General features: G+C 36.4%; 2 protein-coding genes across 12 annotated transcripts in view; one reads left to right on the forward strand and one right to left on the reverse strand.

Annotated features, from left to right (window-relative positions):
- PDCD5 (programmed cell death 5) overlaps positions 1-16,398 on the forward strand; it is a 29,187-nt gene extending 12,789 nt beyond the window's left edge. Inside the window, exon 6 of one of the 2 annotated variants that reach the window (XM_010585102.1) lies at positions 15,798-16,398. In XM_010585102.1, the coding sequence (XP_010583404.1) occupies positions 15,798-15,968 (171 nt within the window). In that variant the 3' untranslated portion in view covers positions 15,969-16,398. The remainder of the gene's footprint in view (positions 1-15,797) is intronic. The other variant, XM_010585104.1, reaches the window with a different exon arrangement.
- The window catches only part of ANKRD27 (ankyrin repeat domain 27 (VPS9 domain)), a 50,488-nt gene that overhangs the window by 8,670 nt on the left and 20,133 nt on the right, over positions 1-21,685 (reverse strand). For 7 of the 10 annotated variants that reach the window (XR_775489.1, XM_010585095.1, XM_010585093.1 and 4 more), the window contains 13 exons: positions 17,905-17,997; positions 16,951-17,078; positions 16,410-16,492; positions 15,514-15,629; positions 14,631-14,723; positions 14,053-14,250; positions 13,672-13,731; positions 13,439-13,558; positions 9,782-9,826; positions 4,585-4,707; positions 2,601-2,798; positions 1,285-1,404; positions 530-691 (listed from right to left, as the gene is read on the reverse strand). Coding sequence is in view for 9 of the 10 variants with exons in the window: in XM_010585095.1 (XP_010583397.1) it covers positions 530-691; positions 1,285-1,404; positions 2,601-2,798; positions 4,585-4,707; positions 9,782-9,826; positions 13,439-13,558; positions 13,672-13,731; positions 14,053-14,250; positions 14,631-14,723; positions 15,514-15,629; positions 16,410-16,492; positions 16,951-17,078; positions 17,905-17,997 (1,539 nt within the window). In the remaining variant the exon portion in view is untranslated. The remainder of the gene's footprint in view (positions 1-529; positions 692-1,284; positions 1,405-2,600; positions 2,799-4,584; positions 4,708-9,781; positions 9,827-13,438; positions 13,559-13,671; positions 13,732-14,052; positions 14,251-14,630; positions 14,724-15,513; positions 15,630-16,409; positions 16,493-16,950; positions 17,079-17,904; positions 17,998-21,685) is intronic. The other 3 variants (XM_010585096.1, XM_010585099.1, XM_010585097.1) reach the window with 3 other exon arrangements.

Consider the following 21,685-nt stretch of genomic DNA (forward strand, 5'->3'; position numbering starts at 1 on the left):
TGCATCAAATCATTTAAAGAGTGAAATAATTCTTTATAATTTAATATTACATATTATGTTATTGCTATGAATAAAAGGGAAGGTCAGAGTTATCTATGACAAGATAAAAGGTATCAAAAGGCACGAAGGGCAAAAGACAGTGGGTGGAACGAGGAAGATTGCCAGCAGTATAACATCAGTGAAAGGTGTTCCTTTTCCTACATTCAACATTTCTTCTGCTCTCCCTGCCATTACTAGCATAGATTTTTATGTCATTTTCATTCACGTATGTGCTTTCACTCTTTCTAAACTGATCATTTTTGTCTAGGATAATTTATTTTAGAAACACAACAGGTTTCATATGCCACAGGTATCATATTGTATGTGTACAATAAACAGGCATCTTAGTCTTTACAGCACACATAATTGTTAAATACAGAAGTCTTGGCAAATATTGTTGTGACAAATAGTTATATTTGTTTTCTTTCCTGCTTTATCCATATGGAACTTTAGGAAAATCTAACGTCAGAAATGAGCTTTCTGCACTCACCGGCTCAGCACAGTCTGCAGGGGTACAGTTCCTTTCATTCCTTATGTGCGTCATTGCACCATTCTGTAGTAGCAAGTCTACCAGGGCTTCATTCTTTCCTATCACGGCCTCGTGCAGTGCTGTATTTCCTTTGGCATTAGAAATGTTAACAGAAGCTCCATGCTGGACAGCAAGATAAAATTGAAGTTATAAAGACAGAGTAGCATGAAATGGAGATAGCACATTACTATTCTGGTTTTCTCTCCTTTTCAATGTATGAGTGAGAACAATGCCACAGAACCCTTGTAGCTGTATATGAATGCAGAAAGCATATGCTAGCAATCACCAGTTCAACAATAAGCCACCTGATCATATTATTTCCTCCTCTCTCATAGCCATAATTTCATGGATCAGCTAATTGCATTTTTTTCATTTATCTACTACATATTCCAAGTTCAAAATATATTAAAAAGAAGAAGAAATCACAAAAAACACAAAAACCCTTATGCGATAGAATCATAAGCAAGAAAACCTAACACCTGCCACAAAAAAGTTCCATAAAACAGCTAGCTGTATAATAGGAAAGTAATATTTATCTAATAAAAAACCATGACGGGAAGGAATTGAAAGGAGTGAGATAACAAATACTCTTATTTTTTCCCTGAGAAGTTTTGACAGAGAAATGTGTAACCAAAAATACCGATTCTGAATAGTGGATAAGCACAGATATCACGTAAGAAATACTATTCTGAACATGCTGTTTTCAGTGATCTTACCTGTAACAACAAGGCAGTAGTCTCATACTGACCATTCAAGCATGCATAAATTAAAGGAGTATTTCCATATATATCCTTTTTATTTTGTTTAGCATTGTAATCCATCAGACACTTTACCACCTATTGAAAGAAGTAACAACTTTTTAATTTAAGGTACCAGCTAATCAATCATGCAGTGAAAGCCTCCTTCCTTTTTTTTTTTTGAACATTTTTTTGAAATCTGGAATGAAAAAGAGAAGAAAGTAAAAAAGATGGAGAAAACAAGTCTCATCTTTGCCAGATGGTAACAACAAGCATCTCCTCCTATCATACTAATTTTCATCTTTTACCACATGCTTTTAAAAAAAAAAAAAAAAAGCTTAAGCAACTGAAAGAAAGGCCAGAAAATAAAACTTGAGGTATGTGAAAAACATACATAATCAATAACTAAACAAAACACCAAAAGCAAACCACCACAGCAACAGTATCCTTTCGCCCTTTCTGAACTCATCAGAATACTTGGAAGGAGTTCTTTATGTTGTAAATACCTCATGAACTAAGCTTCATTAACCTACAAGTTTGAGTTGTATTTTTGTTTTCTTCTTGCATCCCTAGTGCTTTGTCTCCCCATCACCTTCACAATTCTCTCAATTTTCTTTTTCCTTTTGCAGTCCTCAGCTCCTTATTCTTAAACCCCTGGTTTTCCACTTTTCTGCATATTCCCATTTGCCTGTCTGCACCTGCTTTTTCATGATCATTATTTTTCCCCCCTCTCATTTACTCTCCCTCCTGTATGAATATCCTCCCCTTACTAGCTCATGCTTCTCCTTCACTGCTTATGCTTCCCTGACTTGAAGTCAGGGATGAGGTTATCTGCTACCCTCAGAGCTCCACTTGGCTCACAATCTACTTAAATGAGTTGAAGATACAATAAATATTTAATACTGTGGCTTTTGAAGATACTAAGTCCATTGCATCAACAGACCTACACATAACCTCCTTGAACAGAAGGTACAGGGAGAAAATACATAGGAAGATTCAGCTGCACAAGGTATTTTTAAAGCATTTGATATATGACAGTAGCTATTTGCAGCACTTTCATTAAACCATTATTTCAGGTCACTTAGAAAGAAAAGGTGCCTACTGAAACTGTTTCAGTTGAAAGATCCCCTTTCCATCTGGATATTTTAGACATTGACAGAAAAAAAAGAATCACCAAACTAATTTTCACTGTTACTGGTTTAGTCTTGTTGATAATTTATTGGTAATTTCACAAAACAGCTTTTTGTTGGTGGTTAAGTGTTAAATACCTTGCATTTATAAAAAGGCTCGGTTACCTGGAAGTGACCTTTCTGGCAGGCTAGATGAAGAGGAACTGCATGTTTTGCATTCTTGGCACTGATACTGGCCCCATGTTTCAACAAGAGACAGACAAGTTCAGAGTGTCCATGCAGTGCAGCCATATGCAATGGTGTAAAACCATCTTGGTTTGAAACATTTACTCCAAGTCCATTAGCAGAGATCCTTGCAAATTTCTGTTGAGGAAAATACACAACAAAACAATATAATTAATCATGCTACTTTCTGTTGACCAAAAAGCAGCCAAATACCTTCTAAGTATATACAAAACAGGTAGATGGACGTTACAAAAATTTCTGCTCCAGAGCCTAATTTGAGACCTTCAGGAAGAGAGTTAGTAAACCAGAGCAGCTTGGTAGTATTTTTCAACAGAACAATGAGTTTTATTTTTCTCTCTTTTCTTCCAACATGATAGCTTCATATAGAGAAATTCCAGGCAAAGTATTCATGATATTAAGAAAGCACATGATATTAAAGCAGCACAGGTTGAGACGGAAGTAAAACTTACAGTTTTTATATAGCTGTTAGGATGCTCATACATAGAGAGTAAGTGTTAATATTATGAGTTACTTTCATTTATACAGACATTTACGCTCTTTGAGACAGACACTACACACCTATTTTACTGCTACGCGAAGCTCGAGGTAATAAGGATAAAATCTAAAACTAATTTAATTCATGTGGAAGTAGCACTGGCCCAGAAAACAGACTTCCACGGGGAGTCAAGATAAGGAAACTACCTGGAAGACAACTTACACACTAGTACAGAACATCCTTTTTTACTCCTCTCGCAAACTGTGTAGGGCATTTACAGTGCTAGACAATCTTTCATTCTGCCTATCCTCAGTGTGCTTTTAAATGTGTGCCTACCCAACACAGTGGTTAAGATTAGTTAACAAGTTCTCTCTACTTTTCAATCAGTAGGCAAGTGAATTCCACAGCAAATGCCACTCCTTCCCCTGTTGCCAGTAAAATGAACTTTTATGATCTCAGGCTCTGGCATCTTTAGCACATGATCTCTGTCCTGAGGGTACATGGACACGTTACCAAACAATAAAGCACGGTATGAATGTGAAGCATTTAAAGACAACTAGTATACTTTTATAGCCTGCACAAAACAAACATAAGGTAGCAGTGAGGAATTTAGAAGTTAAGCCATCTCACATTTTCTCAGTTAAGTGATATGGATACTGTTACCTCAAAGTAGTCAATACACTGAAAATTTATACTTTGGTTTATTCTGCAATGACTTATCCAGTTATGTATACTTTCAGACATAGCAACACATTTTCTTCCTGAAAGTAATTGGTTTTCTATTTCCAAGAAGCTAGGATCATTCCTTATTTAAATTAAAAAAAAAAAAAAAGTATTATAAAGCCTGATTTTCCTCTACAGTCCATGATAAATATGGGGAAAGGAAATCTTTGCAACTGTATTTAATCTCTGAAGAGGTTTTAGATATAGCTTGTATGAAAGATGTCATGCAATTAAAAAAAGACTTTATCAGCATTACATTATAGGATTATAGGATTAACAGGTATTCCTTGCTAAACTGATTACTAACAGATAAGTAGATACTCTGTGACAGTTAGCAATGTAAACTATAAAAGAGAACCAGGAGAAACTGAGGCTTAGAAAAAGATTTTTCCCATTTATTCCAAGTTGTCCAAACCTTAATGACAGCAGTCCACATATTCTAAAAACATACTGCAAAGTTTCTCATCTCCATTAGATATTGAGCAAGTCTTTGAACATTGCTACTGTATCCAAAATTTTCTACAGTTCAATTAAAAAGAGAGCAATTTCACTACATCAGATGAACTCTGTTAAGATCTGTACATATTTAATTGCTTTTTAGACAGAGATACAGAGGTGCTGGACAATATGAATGCTACTTCCCTAGAGCTAAAAGTTACATTAAAAGAATATAATTTATTCTTTTCACAGAATGAATATTCCAACCTTTTGTGCTGGCCCACATTTTGGGCACTGGCATAATGGATGGCAGAATTCTGGTTTTGATGTACTGGCTGTGTCATCCTCATCTTCTAAGTCTTCTTCCATCCATTCCAAGAGATAACGTACCTGGCATAAAAAGCAAGTCTTCCTTTACAGAGTCTAAAGGTTTCATGTCCCAATAAATATGCATAAATTTCACAAACATACACTTGCGAATATCTCAGGGAGACTATACAGCTACCTCCTAGCATCAGCTGCCCACAGGCCAAATTAAAAAAATCAAATGTTATTGTTGACAAAGGAGCTAGAAAGTTCACCAAATATAGCAGTGAAGTAAATTACAAATGACTTCCTGCTGCCTAATCAAGACTTCAGCATTCACCTAGTCTCAAACCCTCCAAATCCCTTTAGCTCAGATGATTTGTGCCAGCTCACGTCAATACGAATTTTGTTTCATCTTTTGCTTTAACAAACATAAGAAGTGACAAGGATGACGACACTTAACTGATGCCCAAAACTTTGCAGGGACACTGACTTTTCTTAGGTCTGTCACTTCGCAGGAGCTTGACAATTTCACTTTTTCCTCAACGTACAATGCCTCATTTTTGAGGAAGAGAGAAGCCCTTCAATGAAGATAGTCTTAAGACTCAGAGCATTCACATGCGATTTGCAAACAGTGATGCTTACTGCATGTTAATTTTACATTAAATTTTATGCAACAAAAAAAAAAGCTGTTTAAGAAATATATTTTTATCTTGAAATTCATTAACCCACTGTAAACTAAAGACATCTTAGAATTCACAGTGACTGTACTAAGTCTCCATTATTACACCATCTGGCAATGTTAAGCCTGACATCTATCTGGTGTACCATTCTGAGTTTGTATTATGCTCAATGAGACAAGTCTTTCAGAAACTCAAGACAGAACTGGGAATTAAATTGGTCGCATAATGCAAGGGACAATACATTAATAGTCACCTTTTTCTAGGTGCATTAAAAGGGCTAACATCACGGCACTCAAAAACCAAGACAGAAGGAAGATCAGGACGCTTGTGTGTGGAGGCTAGATCTCTCAGAGCTCCAGCAGATCTTCTGGGACATTCCCACACACAACAAGTTACAGGATTACGTAGTGGGTATGAAGCTGTAATACGTGTCATCTTGTGAAGGGGTTTCCTTTTACACTTTTTTTTTTTAGCAGCTTTTAAGGGAGCTGTCAAAAGATTGTCTTGTTACTGTGAAGAAAGATTAGCCCTTTGCCTCCCACTGAACAGTGGCATGGAGCAAAATTGAGCAACCACTTTCTGCTGAAACTGAGATAGAAGCATCTTTGCTGGATTTGGGTTGGGTTTGATGCCACAGAACTGGATCACTCCAACAGCTCTACAGATATTAGTTGAGAAGAGAATGGGGAGAAAGGAATTTCCTACAGGTTCCTCTCACTGTGTTTACTCTACACTTGTCAGGAAGTTCTGCTTCTTACCATTAAGGTAGCGCTAGGAAACCAAACACACATTAATAATTTATCCAATTAAACAGATGCAGCTAGAATAAATCCTAGGACAACTAGTAAAGGCCATGTACCTGATTCTGAATGATAACATAATTGAGACAGCAGAGGGATGTTTTTCACAGGGAATATTACTTTCCCTGCAAATTCCACGTTGCGCTCTGGAGTAAAAAGAAATCTTCTCTCAAGTTTGTCTGTTTACAGAAGGTCTGATCAGTGAAGGTTTACTATTTGCTGTATTTGTACATGTCTAAAATAAATATTACTGTCCCTTCACTTTCCTGTTTCCCTGCAGACTGATCAAGACACTCACAACTGACACTTTCTCCTTCTTCTATCACAACTCAATAGTGCTGCTCTCATTATCCAAATAGGCAGCTCACAACATACCAATACCAATGACTCACCAAAAATCTGAACATGCTACTCCCATGCATACCTCTTTATAATTACAGTGGAATAGCCTTGGGTTTTTTGGTTTAAAGGTTTTTTGGTCAAAAGGTTAAATGTACTTTTAAGCAGACACACACTGAAGCATCTCAGGAAATTGTCCATGATCTCCCTTTGCCAGTTAACTTGTCATCTAAAACCTTCTTTACATTGCAGAGTAACACACGTCCCGGAATATTTAGCAGAGCACACCAGGGGCACTGTACGCTGTATGCCAGACTTTTAGCTGCTCCACAAGATTTATTTCATACAAGAGATTTGCTTTTTTTTGTGGTGGATTTACACATATCCATTCCACCAGAAGAGTCAAGACTAGGCAGGTGAAAGGAACTTCAGAAGAGTGCTTAATCCAGTATTCTACACTGAGACAAAGTCAATTCTTCCTTAATACCATTGACAGACATTTGACCAATCTCTTCTCAAATATTTTTAACAGAAGAGGTTCTGTAACATCCCAGGTCTGTTTTAGTGCTATCCCACTCCAATAATAAAAGGGTTTTTTTTTATTTGCTTGTTTTTTAAATCTAAGTATCTTTGTTGAAAGCTGAATGGTTCATCCACCACTAAGGAGCTATGGCGTACACCTGACCACCAAATTCAATCACAAAGAATGAAAGACCAAAAACTGATGTTAAGCAGTATCGACTACTTCTATGCCATACTTTAGTGACTTTGAACAAAGCCTTTATATGGCTCTAAGCAATATACAATGGGCTAAGACAATCGTTAACAGTCTCCAACAATAACAGAGCTATAATAATTTTCTACCAATTCAGCAAACAACAAACACATAAAAAGTACAGTTTGAGAACCTCCTCCAAAAAATGCTGCTGTGTAACTCTAAAACGTGTTTTGGGAATAAAGCTTAATCCTTTCTATACAGATATACCCTCCATACTGTCTCAAAATATCTCTTTCTCACTACAGACACAGAAAATTTACCAAAGTGGGCTAAATTTTTTTCAAAATGTGGAATTAGTTGCCATTGAGTCAGCTAATTAAAGTAACTGTCATTGATTAACATCATTATCTCCAATCTAAAGCATACTTGCTTTTGAAGTTTGCAGATGCTTTGATGGCGACAAAGGTTGTTTTCTGGCTTCCTGAACAATCACAGCGTAATACTATTTTATTTTTTTAGATCTTCCAGTTTCATAGCATTGTTTTTAATGCCTTCTATTGCAAAGCTCAATTGGCTGTCACAGCGGAAATCTACAACAGCACTAATGACCCCACTGCTGCTTCTGTTCCTATGGAGACAGACCTCAGTCTGTCAGAACAAGATAAGAGTTTTTAAATAACTATGTTTTTTTAATAGATACACAAACGTAACCTTTGCCATCCAATTGGACAATTCTGTTTATAATGAACAGTTTTACATGAACTTGAGTGATGTGGAAAGTAAAGCCACAAAAAATAAGGCGATTCTGTCATATGAATGCGCAGATTAGGTTTCTATATGCTTTTCATTGCTGACATCTGTTGAGCAGTGCTAGATACTAATATTCCAGCAAATTATAGCACTATATTTAATTATCTTTAAATTTTTTTCATGATGCAGTTTAGATTTTCACAAAGTCTGTGAAAATTTAATTGCAATACATTCATGTTTACTACTTGCCAGGAAGATGGTAAATATCACCATTGTATGCATTGCTGCTTCTTGAAATGACTTAAGGGCTGACCTGGAAATAATTACTAAGATGAAGTTACATTGTAAACTAGGATAATGATATTTACTTAACAACTGAACAGTTCTTTCCTTTATCAGTTGATAAATTAATTTGCTTCTATCATCTAACTGGAATAAAACATGACAGAATCAATATTAACATGGTATGTATTTTATGATGCAGATTATCTATTTTATTATGACTGTGTGATGCTTCATTAGCATCTGTAACTCCTGGGACATATGACCTAAACAGATTTTTCAGAACATGCATCCAGCAGAGAAACCCTGCATTCTCACATGGGTTCATGATTTTGTTCTGTGAACTACAAAATAATTCAGAAATGTACAGCCTTATACATCTTTCCAAAGACAAAACTTCTGAAGATTTCTGTGTCATCTTCAATTTTTCAGTAGAATAACATTGGAAGTACCTTATTGTTCAAATTTTCAGGAATAAAGGGCAATAGTAACTAAAAACTATGTCAAAACAGGTGGTAAGTATCACAATTTACAGAACATCAACTCTGAAACGTATTATTACAGCCATCAGCTATCCATTTGAAGTGAAATCCAAACTACAGGAAAGTTGTATGCCCCTGAGCTAAATTCTCTGTACTGACTGGTGTCACCTAAATTTCCTCTCTGTATGAAATATTAATAAAAAGGTATCACAACAAACAAAATAAGAGCTCATTTTTCATTTATAGTACCTATGCACAATTATTACATGCAGTAAACATACATAAAGAGTAGACAATATTCAAAGCATTAGAGAACCTGACAATTTAGGAAGTTGTGGATTTAAACACACTGTATTACTGGAATGCTTCTTAAGTCAAAAAACTGCAAACTGTTAATCCCACCGTTCAATTTCCAGAACTGGTGCACACCATTGCTGCTCCAGCACATGCATCAACTTACATACGAGAAAAGATATGATGCACTTCTGTGATGTAGGCACAAGCAACTGGGAATAATAACACTTTCTATTGGATTTGCTGTCAAAAATCAGGTTTACCTGAAAACTCATCTATTTTGCTTTTTTTGTTTTGTGCTGACTGCATATCCAGTCCAATATTGTGACATCAGTATAAGTATCTTTTTACAGTTCTTCAGTGCATCGTGCCCCCATTTAAGAACAGCATTTGACAGTGCAGCTCGAGCACCTGCAAACAAATGAGTTGCTCTTTCCTGCAATATTTCTTTTCAACATGCCTGCCCTGAATATTGTTCTTCCCAAGTTCTTTGCATCTCCTAGAGGTGACTATGCATATGTTTTTAAATGACAGGCCTTCACAAAGGAATTATTCAATCTAAAGTAATTTCTTTAGTGCAAGAGGTCATGGAAATGTCAAAATAATGGGCTTTAAAGCACTGTAGGTAAAATAATTTGGGGACGTGGAGTGAATATTCTTTGCAGAAAATGAGCTGAATTTGATTAGTTGTTGCTGAAGGAAGATATTACCCAAAGCATTCCTCACTTGATATTATTTACAAATAACTTCCTCAATTTGAATGAGGTAAATTGGAATTCAATAATATTCAACAGCCATGCAAAGACTCACCATTTCCAGATCTCCATCAGCAACTGCTCTTAGGAGTTTTTCCACCTATGTATTAAGAAAACAAATTTATTTGCTTCGTTAGTATTGGTATTAAGCTGTACACAGAAAATCCTGTGTCCTTTGTTAACCTCCTAAGCTCATGTGGTAGGATTACTGCTAGCCCATTTCATATTTATTGATAAAGTTTTAAAGGAAAAACCTTCTTCTTTATGAAATACAAAAGCTGTGCAAGGCCTGTGGCCATTTGATGATCTCTGACTTGCTTAAAGATAAACAGTACTTACCTAAATAGAGAACATGTAGTCCACACATAAGCACAGCCATGTAAGCTGATATACTTTATCATGCTGCTCAGCAGCAGCTGGCCATGCATTTCTATTGTGAACCTAACAGTAAAAATCCCTACTCAAGACAAATTTCTACCCTGATAAACACTAGTACTGTTTGGACTCTTGCTGAGCTACTATATGCTACCAGAAGCACAAAGGATGGCAGGTTTTATTTTGCTATTTGAGGAACAACAGTTTAAGATGAAAAAGATGCTTTCCAATTGTTCACATCTGCAGATTACTGGTTTATTCCTATGTTAAAAACCAAACATTTACAAATATAACTTGATTGTAAGTATGACATTTGTTTTCTTACTTAAAATCCAAGAAGGGTATGCATTAGCAAAAGCCAGGTCTCCAACTCGGAGAGTTATTCCAGGGGACCAGTATTAGACCAGTTAAGTATGTGTATGCTCAGGCAAGCTGATGCCTGAGCATGACTGTTTGGTGTAGGTATTCTCCTGTTTATAAGCTCTGCAGGGGGGAAAGAGGCAAGCGGGGGGAAGAAGAGATGGAAGGTGCTCTGCAGTGCATTGATGCCATCCCCTTGATGCCTCCAATTGCTTGTAAAAGCAGGAGAATGAGATGTACTTGTCTCCCCGCTTCTCCTCTGATTCTCTACTCTCACATGGAGTTGAGACCTAACCTGATAGAAAAGGGCAGGGAGAGTCCATTAGTACTATCAATAGGCAACTTGACTAGCCTCTGCAGATTGTTGAAGATAATAAGCTTTGTGAAAGTCCGTTTCAGCATTATAGCAAATTATTCTAGCACTGTGCTAGAATCACCAAAGATGCTGCTGTGTAAACAAAGTTGTTTCACTATTAAGAAACATCTTCCAAGTTGAAGATGTCATGGAGTAACAGCTACAGTCACATTTCAATCTTTATCTAGAAATTACTATCTTGCTGACTCACAGCAGTGTTTGGTAAAGCAAACAAGGAAGAATGAGCCTAAAAGGAAGTTGTGTTTTACTGGTCTGATCTCTTTCTTCAGGGTTTTAGCAGAACAGGACACATCTACAGCTGAAAGATCAGAGGCTAGATTAAACCTCTCCATCCATTTTTATCTCCTTTTAGGAAAGCTGCTAAGTTTTGATTTATTTTATTACTACCTTTCTAATACAAGGTGAAGCTCCTTGAAGTCATGCACTAGGCACTCAAGGCAGGATTCCTCTTTCCTAACTTTGAATGTCTAAAAGTTAGCTGTCTAAATCTAAGCCAGTCACATTTAAACTCCCTCTCTCATAACTACAGAGCAGAATGCAGTGAACGAATGACACTCGAGTGCAACTCAGGTCAAACTAAGCATGTCTGAGATTAATTCCTCTCTGGAGGTACCAATTTCTCTCCACTGACTAAGGAGGGAAAATAGATGTCTAAAGGTAAGACAATTGTCTTTCAGACATCTGAAGTTAGGTGAGCCGAATCCCAACCTCTACACATACACATCTAAAATGGACTATATATACTAGGGAAATCTGTGCCTCCCATAATTTCCCCCAATCGTATAGGATAATGTCACCGGAGAATGTAAAGGTCTTGATGATTTTCAGGAGCCAGTCTTATCACATACAAGATGCCTAACAGTAATAGCAAGTGACCCACAAGCTCTGATAATTTCTTTCCAAAAATAACAACTTCCTTACAGTTCTAAAAACTGCCTCAGGCTCTAGCAGTGGAGAAGCATACAACATCTGTTATGCAGCTTATAGATAATTTATTAAGAGTACTTAGGGCAAAATGTCTGCTACACGCATTTCCCCATCTTCCCAGTTTGCTTTCTCACTCCTCCATGGAATGGAAGTACCTTCCTTTAAATGTAAAAATAGATGAAACAAATCTACTGCAATTCACTCACATGCTCAGTTTTTCTGTTGCTGAACAGAAACTGTGCAAGGAGTTATTAGTTTGAACAGAGGAAGTTCCAAATTTACATGGCTGGCTCTTTTACTCTCTCTTTTCTAAGTTGAAAACAAGCCACATACGAGACATACACCATGACTGGCTCATTTAAGCAAAGAGTTTAATTCACTAGCAGTATTGATTAATAAAGAGTTAACTGCAACCGCTTAATTCATGGTCTAAGCCTTGAAGTCTGGAAAACTGACCTTAACAGCTTCCCATTACTTCCAGTGGCATTGCCTTCACGGAGCTCTCTCAGGATTACGCCCTTGCCTCTTTGCTTAGTAAGAATAAGAGCAGTGAGCCCATGCGAAACTGGGCAAACAGAAATGAACTAAAGCTGGATTACAGGAGAAGGTCATTAACCCCAAGAATCTAAGATGTAAGCTGCTTGTAATCTTTTTCCCTGGTTTGAACTAGTCTTAGCTCTTGGGTGTGATAAATTTGTTCCTTTAAGGAAAAACAAATCCTTGATCTATGAGGTGAACTTTTATGTATATTAGACCTTATTTAGAGTGCTTGCCTCTGTACAAACAGGGAGGTACACTCCTATATTCAGGCTCTCATAGAGTAACTGACAATGAAGTGTGAAGTAATGTTGTCCAGTCAAAACTACATCTTTGCATTTCTTGAACACTTCAAACTTTTGGCAAGAGAAGAACCTTTTAATAGCAGGAAAAGGAAGAATCTGAAATTAGAGGCGATATGGAGAGACAAAAATACTAAGGAGGTCAATTTGGAAAAAAAAATGGAAGAGGAAGACTGGGAAAAAAATAGAGAAGCATCAGAAGGAGTGGTGATATGACAGTCTTCGGAGGGGATAAATGGAAAGTATGGATCTGAAGTCCCACATGAAAAAATTCAGAGGACAGCACTTTGGCTGGTGTGGACAGAGCAAAATCAGCAGAGACATATGTGCAAGATATTCAGTATATAGTGTGTACTTCTTCACATGCTGCAAAATTGATTTCCTATGCCGATTTTGAAAGCTTGTCTTAACATTCTAGTTTGTTAAGTTGTTTGTCAATATGCCTGTATTAGTCTCTTTTCCCTGACAGACTTTGTAAGCCAACAATGGCATTTAATTCCTGGACAGGACAGCAAGGTCCTTGGGGCGCTGATTGCCATTATAACTTTGTAAACCTGAACAAGTTCTCAAATTGCATAGTTAACTGCAGAAATCTAACAACTACTCCAAATATGTTTTCAATTTTTCCCAAGAAATAACCAGCAGAGCAGTTGATACCATACAAAAATAAGTGTTTAGATACTGAGATGACAAGCACCTGAGGATAGCAGCATGTATTTTTCCAAAACAGACAGAAGGCTATTCCTGAAGAACCAGTTTAAAACAGTGTTGCAAAATATCACCTTTCTAGATTCCTTCATTTTACTTATTGTCAAAACTTATACCTCAGTCTTACCTCTTTATAACTATTTTTTACTTCTTCTTGCCTTATATCAGTTGATGCTGATGACAGGCTTGAGATAGATGATCCTCTGCTGAAAGTTTCTGTTGAGTGCTGAGGAGACCTAAGTGATGACTTGAAGTTGGAAAAAAACAAAAACAAACCAACACAGCCAGAAAAAGTTACATATCAGATTAAGCAGGTTAAACATAGGCAAAAAAAGTTTAGCAACTTGCATTGGTTGTTACCTCAGAAGCACTCTGTCCTCTCTCAAACGTTAGATAGTTTAATTCCATCAATGACAAAATCTGCATAAAAATATTAATAGAGAACTAATGTAACTTCACTTAAAGAAAAATCTACTGACTGAAACACAAATTAGCCAACAACCTAATATTAGTAAGAGATTATGACTGAGCAGATTAGAAGTACCCATTTACAAGTTTATGTTCTATACCACAGACTGCATTCATGCTATAAGATTTAAAATGTGACCTTTCTTCCTTAAAGGGAAACATACATTTTCATTTTGATAGTACCAGACCACAAAATCCTGTTAGCAGGTAAGCATCTACATCTCCATGGAATTGCATCAGAAAGAAATCAGGCTAGAAGATAAAGAAGAATACCTTGGAATTTAATGCACACTGTAGGGAAGTCTCCTTCATCCGGTTTTGAATTTCTGGATTTGCCCCATTTTGCAAAAGCACTTCTATGATCCCTTGATAGCCCCAACGAGCAGCTATATGGAGAGGAGTATCTCCCTTTTCATTACCAATATCTAGTCTACAGGAATGCACATCATAGTAGACTAAAGCTTTGACGCACTAGAAAGAAAAGGAAAGCTATCAATAAACTATAGTATTGTCTCTCAATTCATATAACATATCCAATCCTAAAAAGGTTTTTTTCATTGCTGCTCATATAATCCATTGCTTAAAGGGCAGGCTTTTACAGTTCAGTGTCATTAAACAAAGAGTTAAATAATTCAACTAAATTTGCACAATACTACTATCTTTAATGTGAACACATAATAAAAATTCCTATGAACTACTGAATAAAGTCCTAATTTATAGCGTTAAATAGTTAGCCTCCAAATCTTTTTTATTTACTCTTTAAAACATGTAAGTTTAGTGCAAATTTGCATCACAGTTTAATTCCATTCCATTAGAAGGTCCATTTAGTATGTTACAAAACAATTACTTACATCCTCATGACCATAAGTGCAGGCTAAATGAAGTGGAGTATTTCCATTATTGTCCTGAACATCAGTACTTGCCTTATAGTGCAATAAGAGAAGCTTACAAGAAAAAATAAAAGTAGGCATTTAAGTAACTAAAAAATTAATGGACAAACAATTGTTACTCTGTAGATTCCTTTTGGTTTCTAGCATGATGAAGCACTTCATGAAAAACTAGCTACGTCTCTCGTTTCAGACACTACTCTCTTGGCATTACAATACTGGTTTTGCCCTACCCTAAGAATCAAATAAAATCTGCTTCTTACATATTCAGAATTGTCATTGAAAAAATGAATCATCTACTGCAGCAAACATTGCAATACATATACTACATGATAATTTATCCTGTATTTTAAGAGCCTATGTAAGTGAAGACACAGCTTAATTTCAACAATGCTAATTAAAGAATCTCACGTATATAAAATTCAAGTACACAATAATTAATGTAGTTACACAGTCTACCCAACCACAATGTGAAGTCATTTAATTCATTCCAATGACTGCAATGGTTCTTCTGTCTTAATCAAGAGCAGAGATGTTAACAGGTTCTCTATTTGTACTACGTATTGGAGATTTGTATTAATAAAACGGATTAATTATCAGGCATGCATAGCTGTCAATTGCTTGGTTATTACAAATGGGTGAAAACCTTGCAGTATAGGAAAAAATAAAATATCATGCAAACTACAGTGATAAAAGACCCTCAATTCTGACAGCATACACAGTTCTGGTAAAAGCTTCTCAGAAGACCTAAATGACAGTAACAGTAGAACAGCTTAGTAAGAGTCATATATTTATTATTTAGGTTAAGTATTTGTTTTTATTTCTAATTAAGCCTTTTGGTGCTTACTGTAACATTTTGATATCCTTTCTGACAGGCAAGATGAAGTGGAGTTGAACCGTGATAATCTGTAGCATTGACGATGGCTCCTTTGGCTACTAGTAAATCCACTAGTGATGTTTGCCCTTGAAAAATATGCAAACATTAAAAGAAAGAAGTAAACTTTGCACAAGAACATTGCTACTTTTCAAATTCAAACATGGACTATAAACTAAGATACCCTGCATTTCTGCATACCATGTTTCTATATACTGTATATTCACTTCCTTCCCATTTCTTTTTTTTTGTTGTAGATTACTCAACGTCAAAGCTCCATAAAAGAACCTCTAGATAAAAGCAAGCTATGCTTGTATCTTATGAGTAAGAGAAGAAGAGAAAATAAAGCCCTGTCACACAAAGCACTCTCCCATTGGGATCAAGATAATAGTAAAAAAAGGAAATTATTTATTAAAAAAACTCACTAAGAAAATTAATACATCTTCTAATGAATGTAAGATCAATGGCATAATGAACATTACAAGACAGGAGACGGTACAGATCTACCATGCACAGCCAGCTGCAGGAGAGAGAAAAGATTAACGTCTCAATCTGCCAGTTCTTTAAAACAAGACTGGTTTCTGAGGACACATTTTTACTTTTTTCACAGCTGAAGAGAAAACTACTGTGGTAATCACTAAGGCAAAAGTAAACAGCCAACAAACAAACAATAACTCAACCACGAGAAACAGAGCTTAAAAGAATACACAATAACTTCAGTCTGTGCCAAGATACCAGGTTCCATAGCAAATAAGCAGAAAACAATTTAATGCAAAATTCACTCTTTAATGTAAAGCTGGAAAACATGCTAATGTAAAGATAAGGAACATAAGGAGTAGAAAACACTAGTGAAGAAAACCAATACTCACCACAAATAGCAGCTATATGAAGTGGTGTATATCCCCGGTCATCTCGGGAAAATGGAGTGATAATGGAAGGATCATTCAGTTTCCTTTAAAACACAATGGTTTAAAAGCAGCTCAGTTACCCATGCAGCAGTGGTAAGGAAGAGAGAAAGAGAAAAATTGCAAAGGCCAACAAAAACTGATTTTGGAAGTTTTTATCCTTTATCCTTTCACATAGACAAATTATTCTATACAAAGTTGTACATTTTGTTAAGAGATGTGGTTGTGCAAGGTATGTAAGTTAGGTTCAAGAGAAGAAACATTTCACACCACACTTACCAAAGGACATACAGCCTCCATCACAAAATTGGCTGGTTCCAAGGCATTCAATACTCTCCTAATATTTCTTCTGCTTTTTCAAACCACACGAACGTACACTCTCTACTACATCCTGAAGTGTTACCAACTTCCTCTATAACCAAAAGCAGCATACTTTCTAAAGTGAATCTTAGGTGAAGACTTTTACATAGCTTTTTGTGTATTTGTGGAGATGAAAAGTGCTTACCCAGAAACTAGCTTCTCACATTTGTCACAGTAACAGAGCGGATGACACATTTTCTGTACAGTGTCTTTATCACTGTCACCTTGACTTAGTAATCGCTCCACTTCTTCCTGATTACCTGAAGCAATATGCTACCAAAAGCCAAGAGAAGAAAGAGAATGAGGACCCAATATAAAAAGCCTCCTTTTAAGGAGAAAAAAAGAAAAGAAAAAAAACCCACACAAAAAATAGAGTAATTTACTGAAGCACAAAACAAAAGGAACCAATTATAAAAGACATGTATTCAAGCATTAGAAAGCAGAAATGAACAATGTCACAGCACAAAACCCCCTAATGGGCAATCAGTGTTAAAAAGAATCTGTTCTTGGCTTACTTCATTTTCTATAAAAAATTAAAACAATTCCTATTGTTCTCTTTAGACTCAGTCACGAAATTGAGTTCCCTCTGTGCAAAAACATTTCTGTAAAATTACTAAGTCTCTAGCCATAAGCTGTGAACACATATAATTAGAAGCTCTGCTTTGTATCCTTGTATAGGCAAAATTCTTTTAGAATGACAATATGATATTAACATATAATATGAAGTAGCTGTCAGGTGACCACTTTTAAACTATTTCAGAAAACCCTTTCAATTTCAAGCACTAAAAGCTGTGAGAGACAACAGATAGTAATATCACATCTGTGCATTAAATGGGCCAATCAATACCCACAGCAGTAGCATTTCATCCTCATTTGCTTCCATATTTCGTATAACATGCTGAAATCCATAAGATTAACTTGGTAACGTTTTGGCCCAGAAATGCACTAGATTCAAACCACACTTTTAGCATCTACTAAAACACATTTCACAGTACTAATGTAATTAACACTGCATTACATTTCAGAAAATCGCAGAAAGGGAGGGATATAAATGTGCAATACATATGTACATACGTATTCTGCCATAAAAGTTATTAACCTTAAATAAGCAGTCTATTGGAGTAGCAGACATCTGGGACAACAAGTTCATCCTTTGTCTTAAAAGCAGCTTGTCACACAGTCTCTCAGATTCCTGAAAATAAAATATATAGATTGATTATCTATATACTCATTTACAGGCAAAAGTAAAGTACCTTAACAGTGGAATTAACTTTTAAAAATATTAAACACTGCGTTTGCCACTTATGAATTATCAGATGCACATAAAACCTAAGTTAGTTTCACATTTAGGATTCTGACACTTGAAAGACCGCACACCTGTTCAAGAAAATAGTAAGTACATGTTCACCAGAATATTCTTTTATTGTAATTCTCCAAGAACCAACTGAGTACTAATGAAATTATGGTTGTACCATCTAAAAAAGAACACAGCAAAACTAGAAAAGACATTAAAAAAAGACAACAAGAACTGTAAGAAGTGCAATGCAGCTTCCTTACGAGGAGAAATTAGGATTCTTCACTCTGGAAAAGTTTGACTTTGCCACAATGGTCTACAAAAATCACAAAAAAATCAAAGAAAACATGTAAAGAATTGATATCCACTATTCCTCAAAATATAAGAACTGGGATGTCCAACAAAATCATCACACATTAGGTCTGGGGAGGGAATGGGGAGAAGAGAGAAGAGAAAAAATGTTCTCGTATTGTAGAACTCATTGCTACAGGAAGTTGCAAAAATCAAAAGTATAAATGGACCCAAAAAGGCATTAGACAAATTCATGTAAGACATGTCTACTGGTGGCTATTAAAAAAGATGACCCTGATAAAACTCTGACTCAAAGACTCCGTTGAACTCTCTGCTACTTGCTGGAAAATAAAAGACCGTACCAAGTGAAGCATTACTCTCTAGGAGACTCATTCATATAGTGTTTCCTACTGGTCACTTCTTGAAAATTGGAGACTGAGCTAAGCAGACACGTAGTGCAACTCTCACATCGGTACTTCCCATTTTCTGAGAAATCTGACAATACAACTTCAGGATGCACTAAAGAATACATATCCTTCCAAAACTATGTGAAAATTCTTAAGTAGAGTCAGATTTTGAAACAGCAACATTGAACCTCACATAAAATAAAACCAATAATGTAAAGAAAACACTTTCTAAGAAAGTAGATGGAAACAGTCACACATAGTTGATTCTGATCAACCACTGCTTATGGTTGACAGTGAATATAATTTCTTTGGATGTTGTTTTTGGATAATGACTATCTCCCTAGAAATTGAAAGACTCCCAGCATCCATCAAACTGAAGACCACTGCATTTAAGATAAACACCCATGTATCAGATAAACTTTGATGGCTTAGGATCTGGGCTATAGCTTCTGCAATTAAGCCTGTGAAAACCAGATATTAAATAAGAAAAAAAAGTCCAACTCAGCTCTTAACAGTAGTAAGTCAGCGTAAAGTTTAAGAAACTAGTGAACTACAAATAAATGAGATCACTTGAACACCAAAAAGAAAGTTCAGATTTTCTAGAAATCAGATCACTCAAGTTTCAAAATCAACCCAACTCATAAAGCTGTCTGAAAAAACCCTCCATTGTATAGCAAATAATGTCATTAAAAACACGTTTGTGAGGTCAAGAAATAAAACTTCAGACCTGTACTTCACAGTAAGTTGTTTGTATTTAGATATGTCAGGATGACAAATATTCACCAATCTTTTCAAACCTAAGTACTTTAGCTAAAGATACCCAAGCGTATCTTTTCAGAATTACAAGGCAGATAACACTAGCCTCCTTGGATAAATTCTTCAGTGTGATCAGGAGTAACTTCCCTAAGAAATACTTGATCAAAAATGTTAAGTAGAAAAAATGTTAAAGCTTTACTGCTGATACAAGTTTCTGAAGTCCAATCAGAATTTCTAATGAGAATGCTCAGACAGCTTTATACTTTCACTATGGAGAATCTAAGTAACCACTAGCAAGACCTCCTGTACTTCTAGTACTGTTCCTTCCAACAGCGTATTTTACAACAGAAGTGTCCCCAGGTGGAATAATTATTTCAAAGAGTGACTTAAGACAGCAATCCTTACGTAGAGGTATTATTTATTATATAAATCAGAAAAAAAGAGTCCATCCCAGGTGAAACTACATATCCTTGAAAGCAAAATACAAAATGGCAGAAGAATCAGGTATTGGTTGAAGTATTAAGCAAGTTTGGGCCTTCAAAGACAAAACTTGCTTGTACCTGCTTTAATTGCACTCCAGGAATTAAAAAAAAAAAAAAATTGCTTTGAGTGGGACTCTAAGGTATTTTAAATCTATATTGTCTAGAAAATACACATCCAAACATTAATGATCTTTTCATCTAACACTACTCTCTACACTAGAGAAATGAAATATTTGTACCTATGAGGGTGTACTTGTATAATAACCTATCCAAGGTGACTTTCACAGATTACAGCTGATGACTTGGGGAAGTTATCTCCACACCCCCACCCCTCCAAACATTTTTAGCCTCACTTTGTGTTCAAGTCTTCCTTTCCTGGCTTCTCCCACCTGCACTTCCTCCATGCCAACTTCATTGCCACCTACAGCTCTTTCCATACAAGAACCAAAATGCTGCCTATTCCCTAGTGGCTGGCTCTAACTCCCTACTTTATACCTTACTTCAACCCTCTGAACTAGAAGGTCTTACTACACATTATCTGTGCATAGGAACATAACTAAAAGTCCAATACTTATTAACTGGAATTCTAGTTAAATAAAGTTGACAACTCCCAGAAAATAAAATGGAATCTTTTGTGCCACCAGTTACATGCTCCTCTCTTCCACACAATCAAAATATTTCTCCAAGACTTGCATGACCTTGGGTGAAGAGATTTGGCAGGTGCCTCCGAAGTGCAATTTTCTTACTGACATGAGGGTGATAATATGCCCATTATCCCACAGGGTACATTAGCTCCCTGCTGAGTTTTCTTTATGTAGTTAGCTTCATTAGGGATTGGACAACAACATTACTCAGCTGCCAGAAGCTCCATCTGAAGCCAGCTATAAAATTAAGTGTAGCCACATGAGGGGCTGTAATGAAGCCCCAGGGCATAGCAATGTTCCTGCTCACTTAAGTCCCACAACCCTTTCCAGCACAATCTGGAAACAGAAACCATGGGGCATCAACATGACAGCTGCTGCTGCTTTAAACAGAAAGTTGATCTCCTTTACCAGAGAATAAAGGCAATATCTCAACTGATAAGTTCATGAAGGGAGAGCAATGCTATCAGAAGTTCCTATCATGTTCCTCTACCTCCTCACTACCCTTTTCCAATTCCTGTCAAGGGGTTATTTGCTACCTAGTTTCTTCCTCTTCAATGTGTGCCACCTTCTCCCTTATCCTACACTAGAGAAAAGGGTGGTCTAGCTCTTTCCTTTTCAGCTATGCTAGAGGGCAGGGAGTCACCCACTTCCTTGTCTTCAAGGTTCTGCTGTTTTCCATCTCATCTCAGGGTGCTGCCTTCAAGCAATGTTGACTCCTATGAAGGGCAATGTAGAAGAAAGGAGCTCCTGTTGCATGCTCACTGAAGTGAGAAAGAGGCTAGCACTCTAGGTCTGGAGCTGATCCAGCTGAAGTATGGAGAGAAACACTTACTGGATTCTCTTATGTTGGTGCAGACACTAACGTAAGCAGTGAGACTGCTCTCATCTACACTTCTCAAATATGTAGTTCATCTTTCAAGACAGATGCCTCCCCAAAGAAATATAATATCTTAATGGCAGTGGCACTTAAGTTATAATCACTTGAGGGTGATCCCAGCATAAAAAA

Source organism: Haliaeetus leucocephalus, unplaced genomic scaffold (genome assembly GCF_000737465.1).
Source record: "Haliaeetus leucocephalus isolate CR32 unplaced genomic scaffold, Haliaeetus_leucocephalus-4.0 Scaffold92, whole genome shotgun sequence".
NCBI classification, from domain to species: domain Eukaryota; kingdom Metazoa; phylum Chordata; class Aves; order Accipitriformes; family Accipitridae; genus Haliaeetus; species Haliaeetus leucocephalus.